At 39.1% G+C, this 24,527-nt stretch overlaps 1 protein-coding gene and 1 pseudogene across 1 annotated transcript; one reads left to right on the forward strand and one right to left on the reverse strand.

Moving 5' to 3' along the window:
• Window positions 1–10,634: 10,634 nt before the first annotated feature.
• On the reverse strand, window positions 10,635–13,884 carry LOC139781497 (serine/threonine-protein phosphatase 6 catalytic subunit-like; annotated as a pseudogene).
• Window positions 13,885–18,627: 4,743 nt separating this feature from the next.
• LOC139781498 (uncharacterized) lies at window positions 18,628–21,990 on the forward strand (the record flags this gene model as incomplete). Its single annotated transcript, XM_071720348.1, has 2 exons — window positions 18,628–18,922; window positions 20,270–21,990. Coding segments are annotated over exons 1-2 (2,016 nt in total), but the record flags the coding sequence as incomplete, so codon positions are not given.
• Window positions 21,991–24,527: the final 2,537 nt, after the last annotated feature.

Here is a 24,527-nt window from a genome sequence, read left to right on the forward strand (position 1 = left end):
CCTCACAAAAATACAATGGTGCCAACGACCAATCGATTGTCTATCGATCGTCTGTCAGCATGGGTCCTAGAGCGATCGATCGATGCGTGTGCCGCCTATGAGTTACCATCTGGGCGAGCAATTATCCATCATATTGTAAAAATGTTGATATTTAGTGTTATAGTTTGTTTTATAATTATTAAAGTGTTATATTAGTTTTATAATTATTATAATGTTATAATTTGTTTTATAATTATTAAGTAATTTTTACGTTAAAATATAGTGTTATTGTACATGTTATGTATTATATATTATATAGTACGTTAGACCGGGGCCTAATATTAAAATATTGTATTAGAGTATTGTATTTATATTATTTTTAAATTAATATAAATAAATTTTAGTATTGTGAAATAATTTTGTATAAATAAAAATTTTATAAAATATAATATTACTGATATAATGACAATATTGTTGATGATGATGATGATGATGATGATGATGATGATGATGATGATGATGATGATGATGATGATGATGATGATGATGATGATGATGATATTGATATTGATAATTGTACTTTTTCATTAAATTTACTAAAATAAAGAATAATATATAAAATAAAAGATCTATACATTATATTCGTTTTATTTAAATAAAAAAATAATATAAAATAAAGGTATATAATTCATATTTTTTTATTTACAAATATTGTTACAGAACTATTAGGAGAATTATTTTCACGAGTTATTTATATTGAGATATAATAATTATCAATAATAAAAATATTTATTACAATAATTATTTAATATATTTAATTTCTATTTTTTTAAATTTTTATTTAATAATTTATTTTTCAATTTTCTGAAAAAAATGTCTAGACGTAAAATAAATCGTAATATAGAAGAGGAAGAAAAATTTCAACGAAGACGTCGTGAAAAAAAGGCAGAGAATCAACGTCGTCGGCGTGAAATTCAAAGGGCGTTAGTTAATTGTAGTAATAACGTTGTAAACATATCGCAAGAAAATTCTACGTGTGATAATATAGTTGAATATTATATTGGTTCTATGGATGTGTCTTGCATTCATTGTAGTGCAAAACATTTTGCAGCTGAAAAGATTTCTAACAAAGAAAATTCATTTCATGATTGCTGTAATCATGGTGCAGTATATCTTGAACCATTGCCTGAAATCCCTCAATTTCTTCGATCTTTATTTGATGGTAGTAATGTAAAATCAATTGATTTTTTTAATCGTATTCGTAGTTATAATAGTTCATTTTCTTTTGCATCATTTAATGCAAATTTAATTAATTTCCAAGAAAGACGTCCTGGTCCGTATTGTTTTAAAATCCAAGGGCAAAGGGTACCCCACGGTAAGATAGGCAAAATGCCACTGTCAGTGAAACGGAAAAATTACTTTGGATTTGCATAAGTACACTAAAAAAAGAATTTTCTACGATTTTTCCGACCATCCATCCCCCCTCTTTTTTCTAGTGGCACCAAAAAACCGCTTTTTTCGAAAATTATTTTTTTTCTCCGGTTTCTTCATGTTAAAATTTTTGAAAAAATTTGAGAATATAGCTTATAAAAAGTACTTAGCACACAATTTTTTTTTAGCTTTAGGCGCGTTGAATATCTAACCTAAAAAAATAAAATAAGTATTTGAATCAATTTTTTTCTAATTTCTTTGATAGTTGCAGGTCTAATTACTCTAGAAAATTGTATATTTTAGTGTTCTACATGTATTAGAATTTTTTCAGATTTTTCGGAATGGTGGGCCGTACTCAAAAATGCGAAAAACCCTATTTTTAGCCACTTTTGGGCCTTTTATGGTCCTCAAATGATTGATAGTGCCGTAACTGACTCTAAAATAAACATAATATATTACTTTTGGATATATGTTGTCAATATTTGATACATTCCGATACATCTCATATGTTCTTGAGCATGAAATCAGTCATAACTCAACGAGAAAACCCTACTTTTTGTATAAAAGTGCCTATTTTTCGTCGATTTCTGGATTTTTGGTTATTTTATCTAAGTTTTTTTTGCATATGATTGGTAAATGTGAATATAAATATAATAAAAAAATTGTACCTCTTATACATATATTTCAAAGAAATCGTTCATTTATTCAAATATATACATTTTCATGAAAAAAAAAATTAATTTTTATGATTCCATGATCGTCTCTTTAATCCTCCTCGTCACTATCTTCCTCAATTACTGGTGTTACTTCTTCGAAGTCAAACAATGTTGTAAGTATCTCAGCTGGTCGAATAATCCTTGACAAGTATCTTGCATGAGACAGGTAAAAAACTATGGCGATATCAGGTTGATATTACAAATCTTATTTACAATATCAACCTGATAGTGTGGGACTCAACGGTGTTAGACGTTATTGCTGTAACTGCGCTAATGGTAACAGAACTATAGGGTGTTGCTCGCATATAGCCGCCATAGTTTTTTACCTGTCTCATGCAAGATACTTGTCAAGGATTATTCGACCAGCTGAGATACTTACAACATTGTTTGACTTCGAAGAAGTAACACCAGTAATTGAGGAAGATAGTGACGAGGAGGATTAAAGAGACGATCATGGAATGATAAAAATTAATTTTTTTTTTCATGAAAATGTATATATTTGAATAAATAAACGATTTCTTTGAAATATATATGTATAAGAGGTACAATTTTTTATTATATTTATATTCACATTTACCAATCATATGCAAAAAAACTTAGATAAAATAACCAAAAATCCAGAAATCGACAAAAAATAGGCACTTTTATACAAAAAGTAGGGTTTTCTCGTTGAGTTATGACTGATTTCATGCTCAAAAACATATGAGACGTATCGGAATGTATCAAATATTGACAACATATATCCAAAAGTAATATATTATGTTTATTTTAGAGTCAGTTAAGACACTATCAATCATTTGAGGACCATAAAAGGCCCAAAAGTGGCTAAAAATAGGGTTTTTCGCATTTTTGAGTACGGCCCACCATTCCGAAAAATCTGAAAAAATTCTAATACATGTAGAACACTAAAATATACAATTTTCTAGAGTAATTAGACCTGCAACTATCAAAGAAATTAGAAAAAAATTGATTCAAATATTTATTTTATTTTTGTAGGTTAGGTATTCAACGCGCCTAAAGCTCAAAAAAATTGTGTGCTAAGTACTTTTTATAAGCTATATTCTCAAATTTTTTCAAAATTTTTAACATGAAGGAACCGGAGAAAAAAACTAATTTTCAAAAAAAGCGGTTTTTTGGTGCCACTAGGAAAAGGAGGGGGGATGGATGGTCGGAAAAATCGTAGAACATTCTTTTTTTAGTGTACTTATGCAAATCCAAAGTCATTTTTCCGTTTCATTGACAGTGGCATTTTGCCTATCTTAACGTGGGGTACCCTTTATTATCAAGTTAACACAGCATTACGTGCTGCGCAAAATAAAAGTCCGACTTATGGACAACTTTTTATTGTTGATTCAAATGAAGCAATAGAACATCGTCTTAATCAAAATTCAAATTTAGATCTTGATATTGTAACAAATTTTGAAAATTTAATGCGAGAATGTAATATATTCGCACAATCATATCAAATGATGGCTGAAGAGTTAGAAAATCAACAACGATTAGAAATGGAGTCTGGTGAGTTGTTATCAGAGTTACAATTATTATTTACATTAAAACCAGGGATGGATCGACGAAGATATAATGCTCAAAGAACAAATGAAGTTGCCGCAATTTTTAAAACAACTTCTGAAGGAGAAATTCCTGATTCCTACGTTACCATACGTAATAGAAATCACAAAAAATTAAAGAGGTAACATTATAAAAAAAAAATATTTAATTAAAATAAAATAAATAAATTTTTCTTGTAAAAAACTTGGCGCTACTTTTTTAAGGTGTATCCAGGCAAACTTGCATAGGTGCATAAGCAAATGCATAAAGAGATGGATTGGTCTATTTCCTTTTGCACATATACATAAACCAATCAATTTCTTACGCTTATGTTTATGCGCTATGCAAATTTGTCTGGATTGACTTTAAAAAAGCAGCGCCAAGTTTTTTACAAGAAAAATTTATTTATTTTATTTTAATTAAATATTTTTATTTTATAATGTTACCTCTTTAATTTTTTGTGATTAAAATGATTCTTTGTAATATTATAATTTTATCAAGAAGAATTAAAACTACTACCACTTGGGTTGATAGAAAGACCCTTATTAGGAATACAAAGGTACATACCACTTGGGTTAAGTTAGGTAACACAATTTTGTTTTATTTTTTAAGAGTAGTTGCACTACAATTATTTTTCAAAGCAATATATATATTCTCTTTGTAGTTGGCGTAATTTAAAGATTTCATATATTTTTTTGAAATAACATATCACTTAGGTTGAGTTTGGTAACGCAATTTTGTGATATAATAATAATTTTGTTAAGGTGTATATGTATATATATACCTATATATATTCTCTCTTTGTAATTGGCGAAGTATTAAAAGATTTCACATATTTTTTTTAAATCGATAGGGGAGACCGGGGCTAGACCGTTAGTTTTTTTTCGGTGCCGATTTTTAACAACAAAATAAATAATTGTAGTTAAAAGTGGTATACCACTGTAAAGAGTGAACCTTTAGCTACAAAATTTATACAGAAAATTTTTATCTACGTCGCTTTGTTTAACCGGTATAGAGCAAAAACGACAACGGTGCAAAAATTGAAATCTCAAAAATGCCGGGGTTTAACCGTTACACTGCATTTTCAATACATATACGTACATCTAATCCTGAAAAATGATAGGATACATCTTAATAATTGTTTTTTAAAAGAAAAATATAAAAATTTATTTAAAATTTTTATGCGAAACGTTATTAAAAAATAGTTACGAGGGTTCCTCTTTCCGCAGAAGTCACTCGCCCGACTTGTTTCACTCCTCGACGTCCGATGACTCTATTCGGTGTCTGAATGGTTGTAATTCCCGTCTCATCCATATTCCATATGCAGTGAGCCTGGAAATGCCCGGAAATGCCTTGGAAATGCACCCGGACGGCTTACTGACGGATTAACCCCAAACACAAGTTTCAGGTTTGATCGCCCACGAAATAATAGACATCAACGATAATGAAAAAACTACACTGGATTCGTGTTCAGCATGCATTACTCTTTATAATCACGTACCTCGAGATTTGGAGAGCAAATATTATAGCAGATATTACAAAATTTCCACGCGCAGAAAATGTAACTTTCACCTTCCGAAAACACGTTTGCCCTCGTAAAAATCATAACACGGCAGGTAACCTGCCGAAACTCCGTTGGTCACATGGGTACCATAAGCAGCGTTTACAATGTTAATAGCGAGTTCGCACAATATACAGGTTCCGAGATATTTGATTTGGCGGATTTACCCCGTTAGCGGTCTAGCCCCGGTCTCCCCTACCACTTGTTATTTAAGTTTTTTTAGGTAGATATCACTTGGATTGAATAAAGTAACAATTTTGTAATATAATAATTTTGTTAAGAAAAATTAAAGCTACTATCACCTAGGTTAGAATAGATTTTATATATTTTTTAATTTAAAATTAATGATACTACCACTTGGTTTTTTTCGAGGTAACAACCACGCGTGTACTTGGCGCCTTTTTTTTACCTTTTTTGAAAAAGGTAATTTTGTACTGATATCATGCATTTTGTAGTGTTACGCATCCTCTTCTAACTAGTCTTATAAAGAGTATATCTTACAAACAGTATGTACAGATTGTAAAGCTAAAGGTGTTACAGACTATTATTTCTAAGAAAATAGATCTTTTTAAATAACATGTAGACATGATACAAATAAAACAAATTTATTCTTTATGTTTTTTTGTACTTTTAAGTACTCTGCATTTAAAAATAATTTACATTATTTTCATCCATTTGTATCATGTCTATTTGTTATTTTAAAAAATTTGGCAATTATACCGTTCAATAAAGCAAAGTTTCAGCTTTAAGAATCTGTTTTTTGAATTGCAATACGATGATTTTTAAGGAAGTTATGAGCAATCAAAGTCAAAATGCTCATTTCTTATTCAATCCACGATAAAAACTTTCAAAAGTAGAGATTTCAAGCTTTAAAATCCTTTTTTCAAATTTAAATTTTGTTCATTTTTAACAAAGTTACAGCTACTTGAATTGTGCCTATTTTTAAAGATAAATTTAGTGTTCTTTTAAAATACCTGACACATTGAAGATAATGAAAGTGCTTCTAGCATACTCGGATTTTAGATTTCGAATATGCAACAAAATCAATATGTAAGTATTTCTTCAGAAAAATGCATCAACATTGGTTAGCGCTTAAACGTTAAATTTTATTTTCCTGCGTTAAAAACTAAAGCTACGATTTATTTAAACATTATTGGTGCAATAACTAGGTAAAACATCAATTTAAACATACATGTGTAGTTTAGACAGGATATAAATCCAGGTCAGAATTACAAATTTCTTGAATGTACCAGCATTTAATTATACAGTAAATAATATATTTATTTACAGTTACAATAGATTATACATATTAAATAAAACTTGATTTGGTAAGTATGAAGTAAATAACAACAATATAATAGTTTTATTAAATGTTTATTTAGCAATTATGTTTTCATGTATGTATAAGAAACGTAGCATATTCACATATTCACTTTGTATGTGTGTGTTCATATGTGTATGGTCAGAGGTACGAATATATAATACTGACGGGTTATATTACTGCTTAAAAATACGGCTTAAAAATAATTATGTTACTGTCTCGGTCTTCTGCCTCGTCTACTCCAATGGTAGTTAGCTGACGACATCTTTCTTCTTGTCGTCGTATCTCCGCGGCTCTGCCTCTTGGTCTTCGAACTGTAAATATGCTCATGTACCATAGCGTTTGGTCCAAAGCGTTTGGTCTGCACTATGCGATCGTGTTCTTCTCTATTTTAAAAAAGGTAATTTTGTACGGATATCACGCCTTTTTGTAGTATTACGCATTTTATAAACAGTATGTACAAGGTGTTATTTCGAGGTATAATACTACCACTTTGTTTTTTTTCGAGTATTATTGACAATGCGATCAAGTGCGAGTTTTTGCGCATTTTTATTACAGACGTTCTTCATTACTAGGTGCGCAACTAAGTTTCCGGGTTTCACACATAGATGGCACCAATAACACATGTACTCGACTTACATGTCTGAAGTTGTTTGAAGTTATAGCTTGGACATCTGTTAACAATAACCAGTCGTTATATAAACACATATCGCAACGCAAAAATATTTTTTCTAACAACGGAGATGTCGAGTTTTGTGCCAAATAAACAGCATTTGCGGGAAGCTTTGCTTTTCTGCTTTAACTTGAAAAAAAAAATGCAGCTGAAGCACGTCGTTTGCTTGAGGAGGCCTACGGCGAACATGCACCATCGAAAACTACCTGTGAAGATTGGTTTAAACGCTTCAGAAGTGGCGATTTCGACACTGAGGACAAGGAGCGCTCCGGAAGACCAAAAACAATTGAGGACGCCGATCTGCAAGCGTTATTGGATGAAGATGATACGCAAACACAAGATCAACTTGCGGAGGCATTAAACATGACTCACCAAGGTATTTCCAAACGTTTACATGCCATGGGAAAAATTAAAAAGGAAGGAAAATGGGTGCCGCATTAGTTGACTGAGAGACAGATGGAAAATCGAAGAGCCACTTCCGAAATTTTGCTTTTGCGGCATGAAAGAAAGAGTTTTCTTCATCGAATTGTTACTGGCGATGAGAAGTGGATATATTTAGAGAATCCCAAACGCAAAAAATCGTGGCTTTCACCTGGTGAAGAATCAACATCGACGGCACGGCCAAATCGTTTTGGAAAGAAGACAATGCTCTGCGTTTGGTGGGACCAGAAAGGAATCGTGTACTATGAGCTGCTGAAACCGGGCGAAACTGTCAATGGGCATCGCTACCGACAACAACTGATCAATTTAAACCATACATTGCTCGAAAAACGGCCAGAATGGGACACGAGACACGAACGAGTGATATTGCAGCACGACAACGCCCCGTGCCATCGCAGTTCCATCGTCCAGGACACCATCAAAACGCTGAAATGGGATCTGCTACCGCACCCGCCATATTCGCCAGACCTGGCGCCTTCCGATTATTACTTGTTCCGATCGATGGCGCATGGCTTGGCTGGGCTACACTTGACCAATTTCGAAGAAGTGCAAAATTGGTTGGATGAATGGTTTCGGTCCAAAGACGCGTCGTTTTATTGTGGCGGTATTCATGTATTGCCAGAGAGATGGCGAAAGTATAGCTAGCGAGGGACGATACTTTGAATAAACCATTTTTTGTATTTCTCTTGAAATTTTCCATTTTTTATTGATCAAAAAAACCCGGAAACTTAGTTGCGCACCTAGTACATTAACATAACAAAGTCTATACTTTCAAGGTACATGATGATCGTTTTAGGATGGTGTCTACCTGTGAGATCTTTAAGGATTATGCGCAGTGTTCAAGCTCCCGCACGGAGCACATTAAGCTAAATTAGTCTTCGTTATTTTATTTTTATCTTGCAAATTGTCTTTATTTGTTCTCTCTCTCGCGAGCTTACCGATTATTAATATCGAGTCGCCGCAAGCGCTTGGACACTTCGATAAGATTAAAGCGATCACAGACAGAGGCATTCCGGTAAACGAAACGCCGAGAACACCCCAATAGATACAGAGGCTAATACTTCTTTTCTTTTTTTTTTTAAGGATTTCTAATAATATCCGTACCGCACGTAGGGCGTTCCCGTCGTTGCGAAACCGTTTCACGACTCGGAGGCTGCAAATGTAGCGAGTCGAGTTTGTAACGCAAGCTCCGTGTCCCAATTCGTTCTAGATGCGCTCCTCTCTACCTAATGTAATACATTATTCGCGTAAAGTATCGCGCAATTGTAATTGTACGTTATAATAAATGTAGTACAAATAGAGAATATACCGCGCGCGCGTGATGTAAAATTGTAAGAGTAGACCTAAAAGGTAGTAAAATCGTAAAACGTAAATATCGTAGAAAAATTTTGCGAAAAAGCAAAGGCTTGTTCCAAAACAATAGCGGAAGGCTTATGAAATAGAATAAAAAGAAAAAATGATAAAAAATTTCCTCATACACATTCTCCGTTAAGCTCTGATATTTGTATGATTCTTCGTCCTTATGTTAGTTCGTCTATCGATTATCTGTCAGTAAGAAAGCATTTATACTTCTAGTAGACCGTCGTGTTATAGTTCTGAAGGCACTGTTCAAAAGTTTATTACATTTCTTGGAATAACGGGTCTTCGCAAAACACCTCTTCGAATGGTGCGACAAGGAGAGTCGTTATAAACATCGACATGACCATTGCACACGCCTCCTTCGGTCTATATCACAAAATTCAAAATAGAGTAGTCTCAACTTGACAGCCTGTGCCACAATGCCAATGCCGTATTTGTCGGGTCTGTGATCGGTTAGGAATTATCGTGAGCTAGCAAAAATCGATGGTCAGAATTCAGGCTTATGATACGCAATGGCCGGTGCATTTCCATTAATTATGTCATATCAATATCGTATCATTATATTACACAAACGCTTATTAATTTAGAGGCACATTGCTAAGGGTCTCGGTTTTTTTTTTTTTTCAAGTTGCTCCCTACGTTAATGAACTTATGACAATTAGCTAATTACGATTATTCAATACGACAGCGATTTGGCATACGATATTGGAAATTGTACAAAGATTCGGAGGATGCAATAGTATTTGAAAATATTGTTTTGTACATATATATATAGAAGAGAGAAGTGTGTGTGACGAACGAACGGTGGATATCTTTCTTGAAAAGAACATCAATGTGTGTCAAGGTAGTTTAAAGACAATATTTGAGCTCGGAATTTCTTAAAATTAAGCGTAAAAAAATGTCATGTGCATAAAAATAATAAGACAACTCTCTACAGATGTTATAACGATCCTGCTATCGGATTTCCTTATCTAAGCAGGAAAACTTTGGCTACTGCTACACGCTATTTGTACTTCGGCGAAAAAGAGCCGAATTTACGATTCTTGCTAAGAACACCGATTGCGCATTTAGAAGAAAAAAGAACGGTACGCAGCACACACAGTACCTAACAGTACCAGCAACAGATCATTTATATGTTCAGGAAGACCTTAACAGTACTATATATGCTCACGCTTTAATAAACCTGAATTCTACGCACAACGATTGTAATGTCAGAGAAGCATTCACTGTACTCAGAGAGTGTACTTTTTGCCGGAATGTTTAAACGTGATATTTCTTTTCTTTTCTTTTTATATTCACACACAGCACTGGACTATTTGCGTTATTCGCGCTCATAAATTATTTAAAAGTTCTTAGTCTTTTGAACATTAAAGTCCAGAATGCTGCTCTGAGATATGAATGCTCTACAGAATGTACATACATAGTAGCAAAAGCGTCTAGACCACAGAATGTTCACATTTGCTCTGATGCAAAATATCGTTTTTTTTTCTCGAGCTACAAAAATCAGGCTGATGCAATGGCAGATACTATGTAGATATATAAAAGTTAGCTTTACAACATGTAAAACCTGATAAAGTTCTTAAAAAATTTAAAGAACATTCCCTGAATAAGATCAATCACACGACAATTCAGTCCTCTCTAAGTATCGTACTTTGATCGTAGAACGCATCAAATAATTTCTATTAAGGGAATCAAAATTTTCTAAAGTAATATGTATATAATCAGTGATATATTCTCATGAATCTGTGGGTCCGGGTCATGAATCATGGTACCAGCCTGGATCCGGCCAATCAAATCATGTGATTCCGTAGAGTCTAGACACAGACATTTCTCTTCCGCATCCGTACAGATGAGCCACTAAGATAGATCACGAAAAGTACGGAGTGGGCGTTAGAGGTGGGATTACTCTCTCGGAATCAGGCACTGCCTGGAACAGCACGGGTGATCTCTGATCCACTGTCGTGAACTGCATGATACTAGTTATGTTACCACATCGATAACAATAATTTGGGGCTGACCACACTGTGACGAGTTTGTCATTAAACATGTACCTATAACCTGCACGATAAAAATATGCGTCATCAATACATACTTCTGAGATATTTAAAAAAATCTGCGACAGAAATATTTGAGCAAAGACATACCTTCCTGAACTAATTGGTGCGCCCTACAGATGAGTTTAAGATCATTCACTTCCATAAACATGTAAGTCACTTTGCTGCCAAACAGCCAGCCTGCACCACGCGGACTTACTGTCCATGTTTCTACATCTTCTGGATCGGACCAGACCAAATCACAGAAAGCACCTGTAATATGGCAATTAAGCAACGACATTTTATTATTATTGTACAATAACAGTAAATATCCAGTCATGTAACTTTTATTATTATGTAACTTTTGCAATGACATATCACTTTATACAATTAATACCTTTGTGTGGAATCTCTTAATTCCTTTCAATCGTTCTAATTTGATCTAGTGTTCTAATAGCTGGAGACAATCCACCGTGTACACAAAGAACCTGTTCATCAATTAACTAAAACAGAATTTTATTCGAGCGTAATCAAAAGTGAAGTTACAATTTTTAAAAAAATATTTATACAAATACTCACGGCAGCAACTGTGAGCAAGTCAAATACCCTACAACAGTACTTCCACGCATTAGCATTGCCGTACTTGTTTTGGCATTCATCTAGAACAGAAAATGAAGAGACCAATTACCGTAAAATCCACATAAACGTGAGTGATTTGTCTAGATTCGTGATTACCGCGTAGTAACGTTATCCTGTCGGACCATTTAGCTTTAAGTGTGAGCGGACGAGTAAACGTTTCTAAGCTATAGTAGCCCTGATCGACAAAATCTCCCAGGAATATGTAATTTGTATCTGGCACGGGGCCACCGTTACGAAACAGTTCCTCTAAATCATAGAACTGTAATGAACAATCTGATGCTTATTAATATCACGATTGTGTACAAATAACTATACAGCTACAAAACATTAAAATCGAAAAGTTGTGAGGCAATAGATAATGGAAGACTAATATTGTTGCGACGCTAATTCGGAAGATTAAAATCCGCTAAAACTTTACGTCGATCCCGTAGCGGTGAACAAGGATGCTCCGACTTTGAAGTTAGTACAACATTCATCGCACGATACTGTTATAATTGCAAATCGGAAACGTACCTCGAGTCCAGCTCTTCTGCGATCAACGAAGTCGGGATCGAACGTGTCAGTCGTCACTTTCTGCCAAGCGTAGAGAACCTTCTTTTCCGGCAGCGGTGGTAACACGATGTAGGGATACGAAATCTCCAGATAAGCACAAAGCAATTCAAATTCAGTATATCGCCGGCACGATTACGGTGTTACTGCCGTTTCGCATACGCGCGTATGCGCGCGTTGTCGCACCTTACCTCGCGACAGCGTGCGGCTCGTGCAAACGTTAACGCGCGGCTGCAAGCGCGCGGCAGAAACGCCTCGTGTGAACAGGCTCTTTGATCTCAGTATCAGCTCCCTGCCGTCCCTGCCGTCAATATATATAGGTTAACCTGTATGTAAACACTCACGTAAACGTAGTAAAGTAAACAGTAAATCAATAAAATAAGTAACAGTAATATATAGAATAAGATAATTATAGGATAATTACATAAAACAATTACCTTGAATTAATCGTCGCGTCGCGTAAAGAGTCACGGTCGGTCTCACTCCGCGCGTACTACCGTATCTCTCGAAGATAGGTTAACTGATGTGTGACAGCGCGCTAAACGCACTATCTGCACTCGCGCAGTACACATACGTATATACATATGTACATATCGAAACTGGCGATACTAGCACCGCCCTGGTGTCGAAAAAGTGAAAAGGACGCGACTCCAGCCAATGAAATGATGGCATGGCACATGAGAGCGTTAGTAGAAGTATCTTAAAATAAAATTTTCACATTTTGACTTTGCGTCGCAATATCTCCGCTCGTAGAGCACGTAGCGGAAATATTATAAGAGAAACCCCCCCCCCCCCTAATTCGACCCCAAGCTATCGATCAAGCCTACTTAGAACTTGATCCGTTCACTCGTTATCGAGATCTCAACATCTCGAGTACTCGCAACCCGTCGCGTCGCGTAAAAGAGTCACGGTCGGTCTCGCTCCGCGTGTACTTGGCGCGAGACACTACCGTGTCTCTTGATACTAAAATTTTACAACAAGTTAGTATTATGGATCCGAATGTAGAACCTTGGATATATCCATTATTTTATCCATATGGAACTAGAGGATGGCATTGTAATTTAATGAAATTAAATAGTAATAAAAGAATAACTAGAGGACAATATATTAAATATCGTATGGCGGTTCATAATGAATTTAATGTTTTCTTATTAGGACGTCGTTTATTTCAACAATGGCTTGTAGATAATTATGTAAAAATTGAAAAGGATAGAATAGATTATTGTAAAACTCATCAAAAAGAATTACGTGTTGAAACATATCAGAGTTTAGTAGATTATATGCAAAATATGGCAAATAATGTAAATGGTCGTGTGGGAAAAATGGTTATACTTCCTTCTACGTTTATTGGATCTCCACGTAATATGTTACAAAATTATCAAGATGCAATGTCAATTGTAAATAAATTTGGTAAACCTGATCTTTTTATCACGATGACATGTAATCCGAAATGGCGTGAGATCGAAGAAAATCTTCTTCCTGGTCAACAAGCTTCTGATAGACCTGATATTTGTGCTCGAGTTTTTAATATTAAGAAGGATTATTTAATCGACTTAATCGTTAAGCAAAAATTTTTTGGTGAGATAGCAGCATTTGTATACGTTATTGAATTTCAAAAACGTGGTTTACCTCATGTTCATATATTAATTACTCTAAAGCAGAATTTTAAAATAACAACTTCTCAAGTTGTAGATAAATATATTTCTGCTGAAATTCCTGATCCAAATAAAAACCGTGTATTGCATGATATAATTATGAGACATATGATTCATGGACCTTGTGGTGACTGGTGTTTGGTTAATGGTAAATGTTCAAAACATTATCCCAAATTATTTCTCAAAGAAACTAGGATGGATGAAGATGCTTATCCTTATTATCGTAGACGAGATGTTGGTAATACTTTTGAACGTCCTGGTGGATATATAGTTGATAATCGTCATGTTGTTCCATATTGTCCTAAATTATCAATTTTATTTAATTGTCATATAAATGTTGAGATAGTTTCAAGTATTAAATCAGTTAAATATCTTTATAAGTATATTTATAAAGGTCATGACGCTGCTGCTATAACAATTGAACCAGTGACAGAAAATATAGTTTTAGATCATAATGAGATACACAATTATATCGAAGCTTGTTATGTAGGACCAGTAAAAGCGAGCTGGCGTATTCTTGAAAAAAAATTACAAGATAAAAGTCATGCTGTAATACGTTTGCCTGTTCACTTACCTAATGAACAAAACATAACTATTGAAAATGAATGCAATGAAGATGCAATTTCTTCTGCTTTAAATCAAGTTACTATGTTAATAGACTATTTTGCACTAAATTTACGTGATATGGAAGCAAAAAATTATTTATATACAGAAATTCCATGTCATTATACATTTAAAAAAGAAAAAGTTAATGGTCGAAATGTTTCACGTTGGGTTAAACGTAGTAGTCATTTTAATTGTATAGGACGAATGTATTCCATTAGTCCAACTCAAATAGAATTATTTCATTTACGATTATTGTTACTCACTGTTAAGGGAGCTATAAGTTTTGAAGATCTAAGGACTATTAATGGACAAAATTATGAAACATTTACAGCTACATGTTTAGCTTTAGGTTTGATTGAAGATGATGATAAATGGATACGAGCTATGGATGAAGCTGTTAAGTGGATGATGCCACGACAACTTCGTAGATTATTTATACGAATTTTACTACATTGTCAACCATTATATCCAGAAGAACTTTGGGAAAGATTTAAAATAGCGATGTCGGAAGATTACTCGCGACATATTGGTATATTACAAGGACAAAGAAAAGCATATATTACAATTAACGCTATGCTTCGCGCTGAAGGTAAAAGTCTTGCTGACTTTCCACAAATGGAACAATTGATAGACAATGTTGAAGAGGAAGATTATATGACACTTGATCAAATTACAGAAATTGGTACGAGACAGTATAGTCAATTAAATAATGAGCAAAAAGAAATAGTTGATACTGTGTTAAACAGATTAGATGATAATAATAATAGAAATTGCTTTTATATTGATGGTCCTGGTGGAACGGGTAAAACGTTTGTATATACAACTATTTATTATTTAGCCAAAATTCGAAGTAAACGTGTATGTACTATGGCTTTTACAGGGATTGCAGCAACATTACTTCCTGAAGGAAAAACAGTTCATAAAACATTTGGCTTGCCAGTTCCATTACTTAATGATTCGTCATCCGTTATTAAAATTCAATCAAAAGAAGCTAAATATTTGAAAGAAATAGATATTTTTATTTGGGATGAAGCGCCTATGGCACCTCGATACGCTTTAGAAATAGTAGATCGAACGTTGCGTGATATTATAAATAACGATTTACCTTTTGGTGGAAAAATTATCATATTAGGTGGTGATTTTAGACAACTTCTTCCGATCAAGATACGAAGGACTCGAAGTGAAATAGTAAATCTTTCTATTAAATTTAGCTATACTTGGAAATATTTCTTAAATTTTTCTTTAACGCAAAATATGCGAGTTTTTCTAGAAGAAATTAAATTTGCAAAATTTTTATTGGATATGGGTAATGGGCTATTAAATGATTCTGAAGATAATATGGAAGTTCCTGAATGTTGTGTAGCACCAATTGATTCAGATATTGTAGCAGATATATATGGCAATGTAATTCGTAAAAAAGAATTTGATAAAATAGCTAAAAGAGCGATACTCTCTGCAAGAAATGTCGATGTAGACGAAATTAATAAACGAGTTGTTGAATTATTAGATGTAAGTGGCGAGCGAATTTATACAAGTGTAGATAGTGCTGTAAATTGTGATGATAATGATGGTATTGTTGAATCTTTATTACCAGAGTATTTAAATAGTCTTTCTCCAGTATGTCTTCCTCCTCACGAGTTGCGTTTAAGACCAAATTGTATTGTTATGTTGATTAGAAATCTTAGCATTAATGAAAGTCTTTGTAATGGTACTAGATTAATAGTTCTTGAGCTTGAAAATAATTTATTAAAATGCAAGATTTTGACAGGTGACAAAGCAGAAGATATTGTTTTCTTAAATCGTATAACATTGTATTGTGAAAACGTATATCCTTTTACCTTTAAAAGAAAACAATTTCCAATAAAATTAGCTTTTGCTATGACAATTAATAAATCTCAAGGACAGACATTTGACAAAGTAGGAATTGATCTTCGTAAAAATGTTTTTAATCACGGACAACTTTATGTTGCTTTTTCACGAGTACGTTCTTGGCAGTCATTGAAAGTTTATCTTGGTAATCAAAGAGAAAATAAACATGTTAAAAATCACGTATATAAAGAAATGTATATTTAATTACATGGTAAAATAATAAAAAAATAAAAAAAAAATTTTTTAAATTTTTTGTTTATGATAAATCTTTATCAGACACTATTTAATATATAAAAAAATAATTCTTTGTATATTAGTACTTTAATATTTTTATACTTAGGTTAAGCAAATCAACATTTAATCAATGAATTAAAATTAAATTTAGAATTATATATAAAATTAATATATAATAATTTATAATCTATATATATAAAGGAAGATGTCCTGACTCACTCACTCACTCATTCACTCATCAACGCCCAGCCCAAACCCCTGAATCGAATTTTCACCAAAAGTATATGAAATAGGGGTAGAATTTTCCGGGGAGTGCCACTATGTGTATAGTTTTTCGTTACCGATTTCCTGGAAACCGGTTTTTTTAATTCTTTTAATTTTTCGAGAAATAATTGACCGAATCTCAAACCCCTGAACCGAATTTTTACCAAAAGTATATGAAATAAGGGTAGAATTTTCCGGGGAGTGCCACTATGTGTATAGTTTTTTGTTATCGATTTTCTGGAAACCGATTTTTCCAATTTTTCTAATTTTTCGGGAAATAAGAGAGAGAGATAGAGAGAGATAGAGAGAGAGAGAGAGAGAGGGAGAGGGAGAGGGAGAGGGAGAGGGAGAGGGAGAGGGAGAGGGAGAGGGAGAGGGAGAGGGAGAGGAGAGGGGAGAGAGAGAGAGGGAGAGAGAGAGAGAGAGAGAGAGAGAAGAGAGAGAGAGAGAGAGAGAGAGAGAGAGAGAGAGAGAGAGAGAGAGAGAGAGAGAGAGAGAGAGAGAGAGAGAGAGAGAGAGAGAGAGAGAGAGAGAGAGAGAGAGAGAGAGAGAGAGAGAGAGAGAGAGAGAGAGAGAGAGAGAGAGAGAGAGAGAGAGAGAGAGAGAGAGAGAGAGAGAGAGAGAGAGAGAGAGAGAGAGACTATTTGCGTGTCTTATTACATATGTCCTCCGGGGCGAAGCCCGGGTAACCAGCTAGTATAATATAATTGTTGAGAATTGAATAAATGCGAGCTGAAAATTCTCGAACTTCGACGAGACAGCAAGCATTATTCGAGAACGCTTGAAAGGCTCCAAATCGCGACGGTTTCCTCCCCCCCTTTTTTTGTGTGTTTTCGAGCAAACGGCACAGGTGTTTCTCGCGTGATCGCAAGCACCGCGACCAATAGACGATTTGGAGCCAACGAGCGTTTCGCACGTCACCGAATTCCTCGACGCGAAGCTCCGGCCGCGATCCCTCGCCTGCTCCGTCCGGGACGGCAGTGAGCCATCATAACTCGCACGCGATACACGATCGACGTCGAGAAAACGGAGGAATGTAGCGAGTGCGAAATCGCGAGTGCGAAGTCCAGTGTAACCCACTTTAATAAAAAGGACTGACTGTTATTTCGTGTACTCATTTTTGTACTTTCTACGGCGCGCAACGCGAAAACGTCGAGCGGTCCACTGACATTTAATGGTCCTTCGAGCCGGATCGACATAAAAGACCGGCATAGACAGTTCGACCGCCTCAAAAGTGCTCGCGTTGTGCTACGCCGAGATTGACGAATCGGCGCGCCCGCTCGACTCGCTCGAAAACGGAGTTCGCCGCCTACGCGTTCTCGACTCCGTGGCTCACTCCGAACATTGAGCGCACCACACCCGCTCTCCTAAAGATAGGTGCCTTGTGATTTTGTGAAGTGCTTCGGAGGCTCCTGCGGGACCTCCAGCAAACGTATCGTGCTCCTTGCGATACGCATCCGCCGCCCGACGGCGCCCTGCTTTGCGACGTGCTATACGTCCCTGCCTCCCGCGAGTACCTGCTACTCGCCGCGGAGTCGACCACCGAGACGTGCCAGACGTCCTTGCCTCCCGCGAGTATCGCCCTGTTACTCGCCGCGGAGTCGCACCGAGACGTGCCAGACGTCCCTGCCTCCCGCGAGTATCGCCCTGCTACTCGCCGCGGAGTCGCACACGAGCGTCTTCGCTCGACAAGAAGATTGACACGCAAGTGTCTGAAAGATTTCTACACGATCCAGACATCTGCTCAACATGTCTTCGGATCTCGAAAATCTACTCATTGCTCAAGGCAATGCGATTGACCAGCTACGACAGTCGCTGATTAACTTCAAAAAGCTTCCCAAGGCTCAGGTCACTCTCCCTAAGACGAAGGGGAGACTGACGAATTTGGAGGGTCTCTGGGAAAAGGTGCAAGCCCTCCATGTCCAGCTGCTGCAGACGGCTACGGCGGAGGAGAAGAAGTCGACCCACTACTTCAAGGACGAGGAATTTCTTGCCGCCGAGGACGCCTACCTCGACGCGACGGACCACCTCCACGAGGTCATCGGTAAATTAAGTAGCGACGCCCCGAGCGCGCCGTATCGAGGTAACGAGTCTTCTTATCGCGACGCGCACTCCGGAGTGTCATTGCATCTGCCTCGTATCTCGCTTCCGAACTTTTCTGGTGCTTTCGCTGAATGGGAGAATTTTCGCGGAATCTTCGAGTCTCTCGTAGCAAACAGTGAATCGTTGACAAGAACGCAAAAGTTACATTATCTGAAAGCGAGCCTTTCCGGCGAGGCCGCGTCGTTGATTAATAACATTCAAATTTCTGACGCGAACTACGAGGCAGCGTGGCTACTTCTTACCGACGAATACGACAACCGCAACGCGATTATTCACGCGCATATCCATTCGTTCGCCGACTTACCGAAAATGAAAAACGAGAACGTGACCGAGTTGAAAAAACTTCGCGATAGTGTGTCCGCATCTCTCGCCGCGTTAACGAATCTCGATCGTCCGGTCGATATGTGGGACGACCTCCTAGTTTATATTATCTCGCAAAAGTTCAGTCCGCGAACGCGCAATGAATGGAATCTTAAACGAGGCAACACGGATGCGTACCCTACGTATAAAGAGATTCATGACTTCCTGACTCTTCGCATTCGCGGTCTCGCGGATTACCCTTCGCAATCCAAATCTGCGTCAAATAGTGCGCGCGGTAATAGAGCTCGTGCTTCGGTGAATACGGTTTCGCCCGTCAAATGCGTCCGTTGTTCCGGAAACCACGGTCTTGCAAAGTGTAATAAATTTCTAAGTCTGTCGGTCGAGCAGCGTCGACTCGCCGCGCGACAGCATAAATGTTGCTTTAATTGTTTGAGAACCGAGCATTTTTCAAACAATTGTCCGAGTAAAGGACGGTGCAATCAATGCCACCAAGCTCACCATTCGCTGCTTCACCGCGAGGGTACGGAAACTGGTACTAAAAGTACGCTTTCCGCGATTAATTCGCCGTCCTCAGCTCCGTCAGCTGTGTCAGTCGCCGCTGCCTCCGAGTCACCGGCCGCGCCCTCAGCGTTCGTTCAAAACGTGCATGCTACTCGAGATTTTGTGAAACAACCGCCTCATGTACTTCTCGCCACTGCGTATGTTAGTTTAAGTACAATCGAGGGCCGCACATTTAAAGTACGTGCACTACTAGATCAAGGCTCGACATACAGTTTCATATCAGAATCTCTTTGTCAGACGATGCGAACCAGGCGTCATCGTGCCGCGTTGAAGATACATTGTTTTGGAGAAAAATTTAATGGAGTCGCGCGGTCACAAGTTAATCTTGCTCTCGCGCCCTGCGACAAACAGGGACCGATATTTCCCTTCTCGGGTTACGTATATCAAAGAATCACTTCTTATACAGCCTCTCAACAGAAGCCGGCCGCAATGTGGCCACATCTACGCGATTTACCTTTAGCAGATCCTGATCCCTCATGTAATCACCCGATTCATGTATTAATCGGCGCGGATTTATACGGGTCTCTGCTACTCGACGATCTACGTCAGGGCCCGGTTGGCACTCCGACGGGCCAGCTTACAATTTTCGGATGGATCCTCTCCGGTCCCGCCGGCCCTGCGCGCCCGGCCGGAGAGTCCGCTTCTGTCCTGAGTTGCGTATCCTGCGAGGATACGAATTCCTTAATTCAAAGTTTTTGGGAGGACGAACGTATCCCCTCTCGAACTCCTCTCACCGAAGAGGACGAACGTTGCGAGAAGCATTTTGCGACGACTCATTCTCGCGATTCACAAGGACGCTACATTGTGCGTTTGCCGTTCAAAAACGGCCCCCCTCGCGTCGGCGACACATTCCGAAAGGCTTCCTTCCTGTACTCCAATATGGAGCGCCGACTCGCGCGGAAACCAGAAATCGCCGCGCAGTATCACGATTTTTTAAGAGAATACGAATCGATGGGGCACATGGAGTCGGTGCGGGCGGACGAGCGCCCCCCTTACCCCCCGATATACATCCCGCATCATTTTGTTTTACGCGAATCGAGTACAACGACCAAGTTACGCGTCGTGTTTAATGCCTCTAGCGAATCGACCGACAAAACCTCGCTCAATGATTTTCTAATGGCGGGACCTAAACTTCAACAAGACATCGCCGCGATAATCCTGCGCTGGCGACTCTTTCGGTACGTGTACATGGCTGACATTGCTAAAATGTTCCGACAAATACTCGTGCATCGGGATGACGCGGACTATCAACGAATTCTTTGGCGCCCCCCCGACAGTCTGTTGATTCGGCTTTACCGCTTACTCACCGTGACCTACGGGCAAAAACCTTCGCCTTTTCTCGTACAGCGCTCCCTTATCCAATTAGCTCGCGACGAAGGTAAAGACTTCCCCGACGCGGTCAATATAATCGAAGAGTCGACCTACGTCGATGATGTTCTTTTCGGAGCAGACGACCTTCTGTCTCTGCTCGAGAAGCGCAAGCAACTCGTGGGCATAATGAATCGCGGATGTTTCCCCCTGCGAAAATGGGCCGCGAATTCAGCCGAACTTTTGACGGATATTCCAGAGGACCAACGGGAATCCTCGGACTATCCGATCAACCACGATGACACGCTCAAGGTCCTCGGCCTGTCTTGGTCTCCGCGCGATGATTCGTTTCGTTTCGTAATTTCGCCATACGCCGTGACAGTTCATACTAAGCGCTTCGTTTTATCGTTTATTGCAAAGCTGTATGACCCCCTCGGCTGGGCGTCACCGATAGTCATCGCGGCCAAGATGTTGATGCAGGAGCTCTGGCTCCGTAAAATTGATTGGGATGCTCCCATCCCCGATGATCTTCTGCATCAGTGGATCAATTACGTTTCAGACTTGCCTAATATTAGCAAAATACGCATTCCTCGATGGACAGGGATGCGTCAAGATAAAATCGATGTTGAATTGCACGGCTTCGCGGACGCCTCCACTCGCGCTTACGCCGCGGTAGTTTTCCTCCGAATCGTGCATTCTCCCTCTAACATTCAAGTCATCCTCCTCGCGGCCAAAACGAAAGTCGCGCCATTGAAAACCGTTAGCGTTCCACGCTTGGAACTTAACGCCGTCGTTCTATTAATTCGATTGATAGAATGGGTAAGAAACACCACGGGCTTGATGCGAGCTCTCTTATTTGGATGGACTGATTCCCAAATCGTATTAGCTTGGCTTCTACAACATCCATCCCGCTGGAATTCCTATGTCGCGAACAGCGTCTCCGAGGTGCAGACGCGCCTTCCGACCGTACGTTGGCAACACGTTCGCTCCCAGGAAAATCCTGCCGACTGCGCGTCGCGCGGCTTTACTGCCGCCGATCTCGTCAATCATGAATTATGGTGGTCGGGGCCCCGGTGGCTTAGCTCGACCACGGCCTCGTGGCCGATCCCCCCGACTCCGACCGAAAAGGACATTTTACAAACGGTATCTTCCGAAGCGCGTAAAGCTACCGTTCATCTCGTCGATTCAGCTCCTGAGTGGGATCTGCCCACCTCCTGCTCGAGCTGGATCCGACTTCTTCGTATTACCGCGTACATTCGGCGTTTCGTTCGGAACTTAAAAAATAAAGTCGCCTCTTCGGTGATCGTCTCCCTTGACCGCAGAGGAGATTCACGAAGCCTCCGTCTTTTGGCTTCGATCGGCACAAGCGACTTGCTTTTCGAATGACTTGAAGGCTTTGAACGCTCACGCCGCTGTATCGCGATCAAGTTCCTTACGCTCTCTCCACCCCTTTATCGGGAAAGATAAATTAATCCGGCTTGGCGGGCGGCTCGAAAACTCCGCGCTGAGTTACAATGAGCGACACCCCGTCATACTTGCTAGACATCATATTGCCGAACTTTTGATCGATCAAGCACACCGACGCTCTCTCCATGGAGGGACTAAACTCACGCTTAGATGTCTCCGTCAAAATTATTGGTTAATTTCCGCGCGAAGCATGATCAAATCTCACATTCATAAATGTGTTACATGCGTTCGACATTCCGCGAAAACTCCGACGCAATTAATGAGTGATCTCCCGAGTCCCCGAGTAAATCCTGCTCCTCCGTTCTCTCACACGGGCATAGATTACGCCGGACCTATGAACATTACCCCCGTTGTCGGTCGCGGCCAAAAGGGGAGCAAACACTACGTCGCGGTGTTCGTTTGTCTCGCCACTAAGGCGATCCACCTTGAAAGTGTGGAGGATTACTCCACCGATGGATTCCTCGCGGCATTTCAACGGTTTGTCAGTCGCCGCGGACTGCCATCGGACATGTACAGCGATAATGGCACGAATTTTGTGGGTGCTGACCGCGAGCTCCAACGCAGCTTCCGCGCGCTTGTGAACAACCCCTCCCTTAAGGAAATTCTCGCTAACGACGGCGTACGGTGGCATTTCGTGCCCCCTGCGGCACCACATTTCGGCGGGCTTTGGGAGGCTGGAGTGAAGAGTTTTAAGCACCATCTCAGGCGAGTGACTGGTGCTCGCACTCTGTCTCGCTCCGAATTCGTTACGCTTTTATGTAAGATAGAGGCTTGCTTGAACTCGCGACCGATCTCTCCACTTAGCGACGATCCGTCCGATTACACCGCTTTGACACCTGGTCATTTCCTTATCGGCCGACCGCTCACGAGCGTACCGGAGGAATCCGTCCTCGAAATCAATGCGAATCGGTTGTCGCGATGGCAACACGTACAATTAATGCTCGAACAGATCTGGCGTTCTTGGTCTTCGGACTATTTACATTCATTGCAACAGCGCGTGAAATGGACCGAATCTCACGATAATCCGAAGGTTGACGAGTTAGTTTTACTTAAGAGTAACCTACTCCCTCCTTCAAAGTGGGAACTCGCAAGGATTCAGCAGGTCCATCCCGGACTTGACGGTCGCGTTCGCGTCGTCACATTACGCACCGCCAATTCCGAGCTAAAACGACCAATAACCCAGATCTGTCGGTTGCCCGCGTCTATCAGTCCGCCGGGAACCGCGGAATCCCGTTAGAATTAAGCTCGTTCGTTTTTCATTAGATTTAAGGACATTGTAAAAATAGGTTAAGTTCTCAAATGTATATATGTATATAACGCTTTGAACCAAGACGTTCCACGCTCCTCTATGCGACCTTGTCAACCCCCGTTCGTTTCGCATTCCGTCGAATGCGAGGCGGGCGGCATGTTGAGAATTGAATAAATGCGAGCTGAAAATTCTCGAACTTCGACGAGACAGCAAGCATTATTCGAGAACGCTTGAAAGGCTCCAAATCGCGACGGTTTCCTCCCCCCCTTTTTTTGTGTGTTTTCGAGCAAACGGCACAGGTGTTTCTCGCGTGATCGCAAGCACCGCGACCAATAGACGATTTGGAGCCAACGAGCGTTTCTCACGTCACCGAATTCCTCGACGCGAAGCTCCGGCCGCGATCCCTCGCCTGCTCCGTCCGGGACGGCAGTGAGCCATCATAACTCGCACGCGATACACGATCGACGTCGAGAAAACGGAGGAATGTAGCGAGTGCGAAATCGCGAGTGCGAAGTCCAGTGTAACCCACTTTAATAAAAAGGACTGACTGTTATTTCGTGTACTCATTTTTGTACTTTCCACGGCGCGCAACGCGAAAACGTCGAGCGGTCCACTGACAATAATATTTAATAAAATAATA

Source organism: Temnothorax nylanderi, unplaced genomic scaffold (genome assembly GCF_030848795.1).
Source record: "Temnothorax nylanderi isolate EJ_2023f unplaced genomic scaffold, tnyl_v1.0 TNYL_tig0341_pilon, whole genome shotgun sequence".
Classification (NCBI taxonomy): Eukaryota; Metazoa; Arthropoda; class Insecta; order Hymenoptera; family Formicidae; genus Temnothorax; species Temnothorax nylanderi.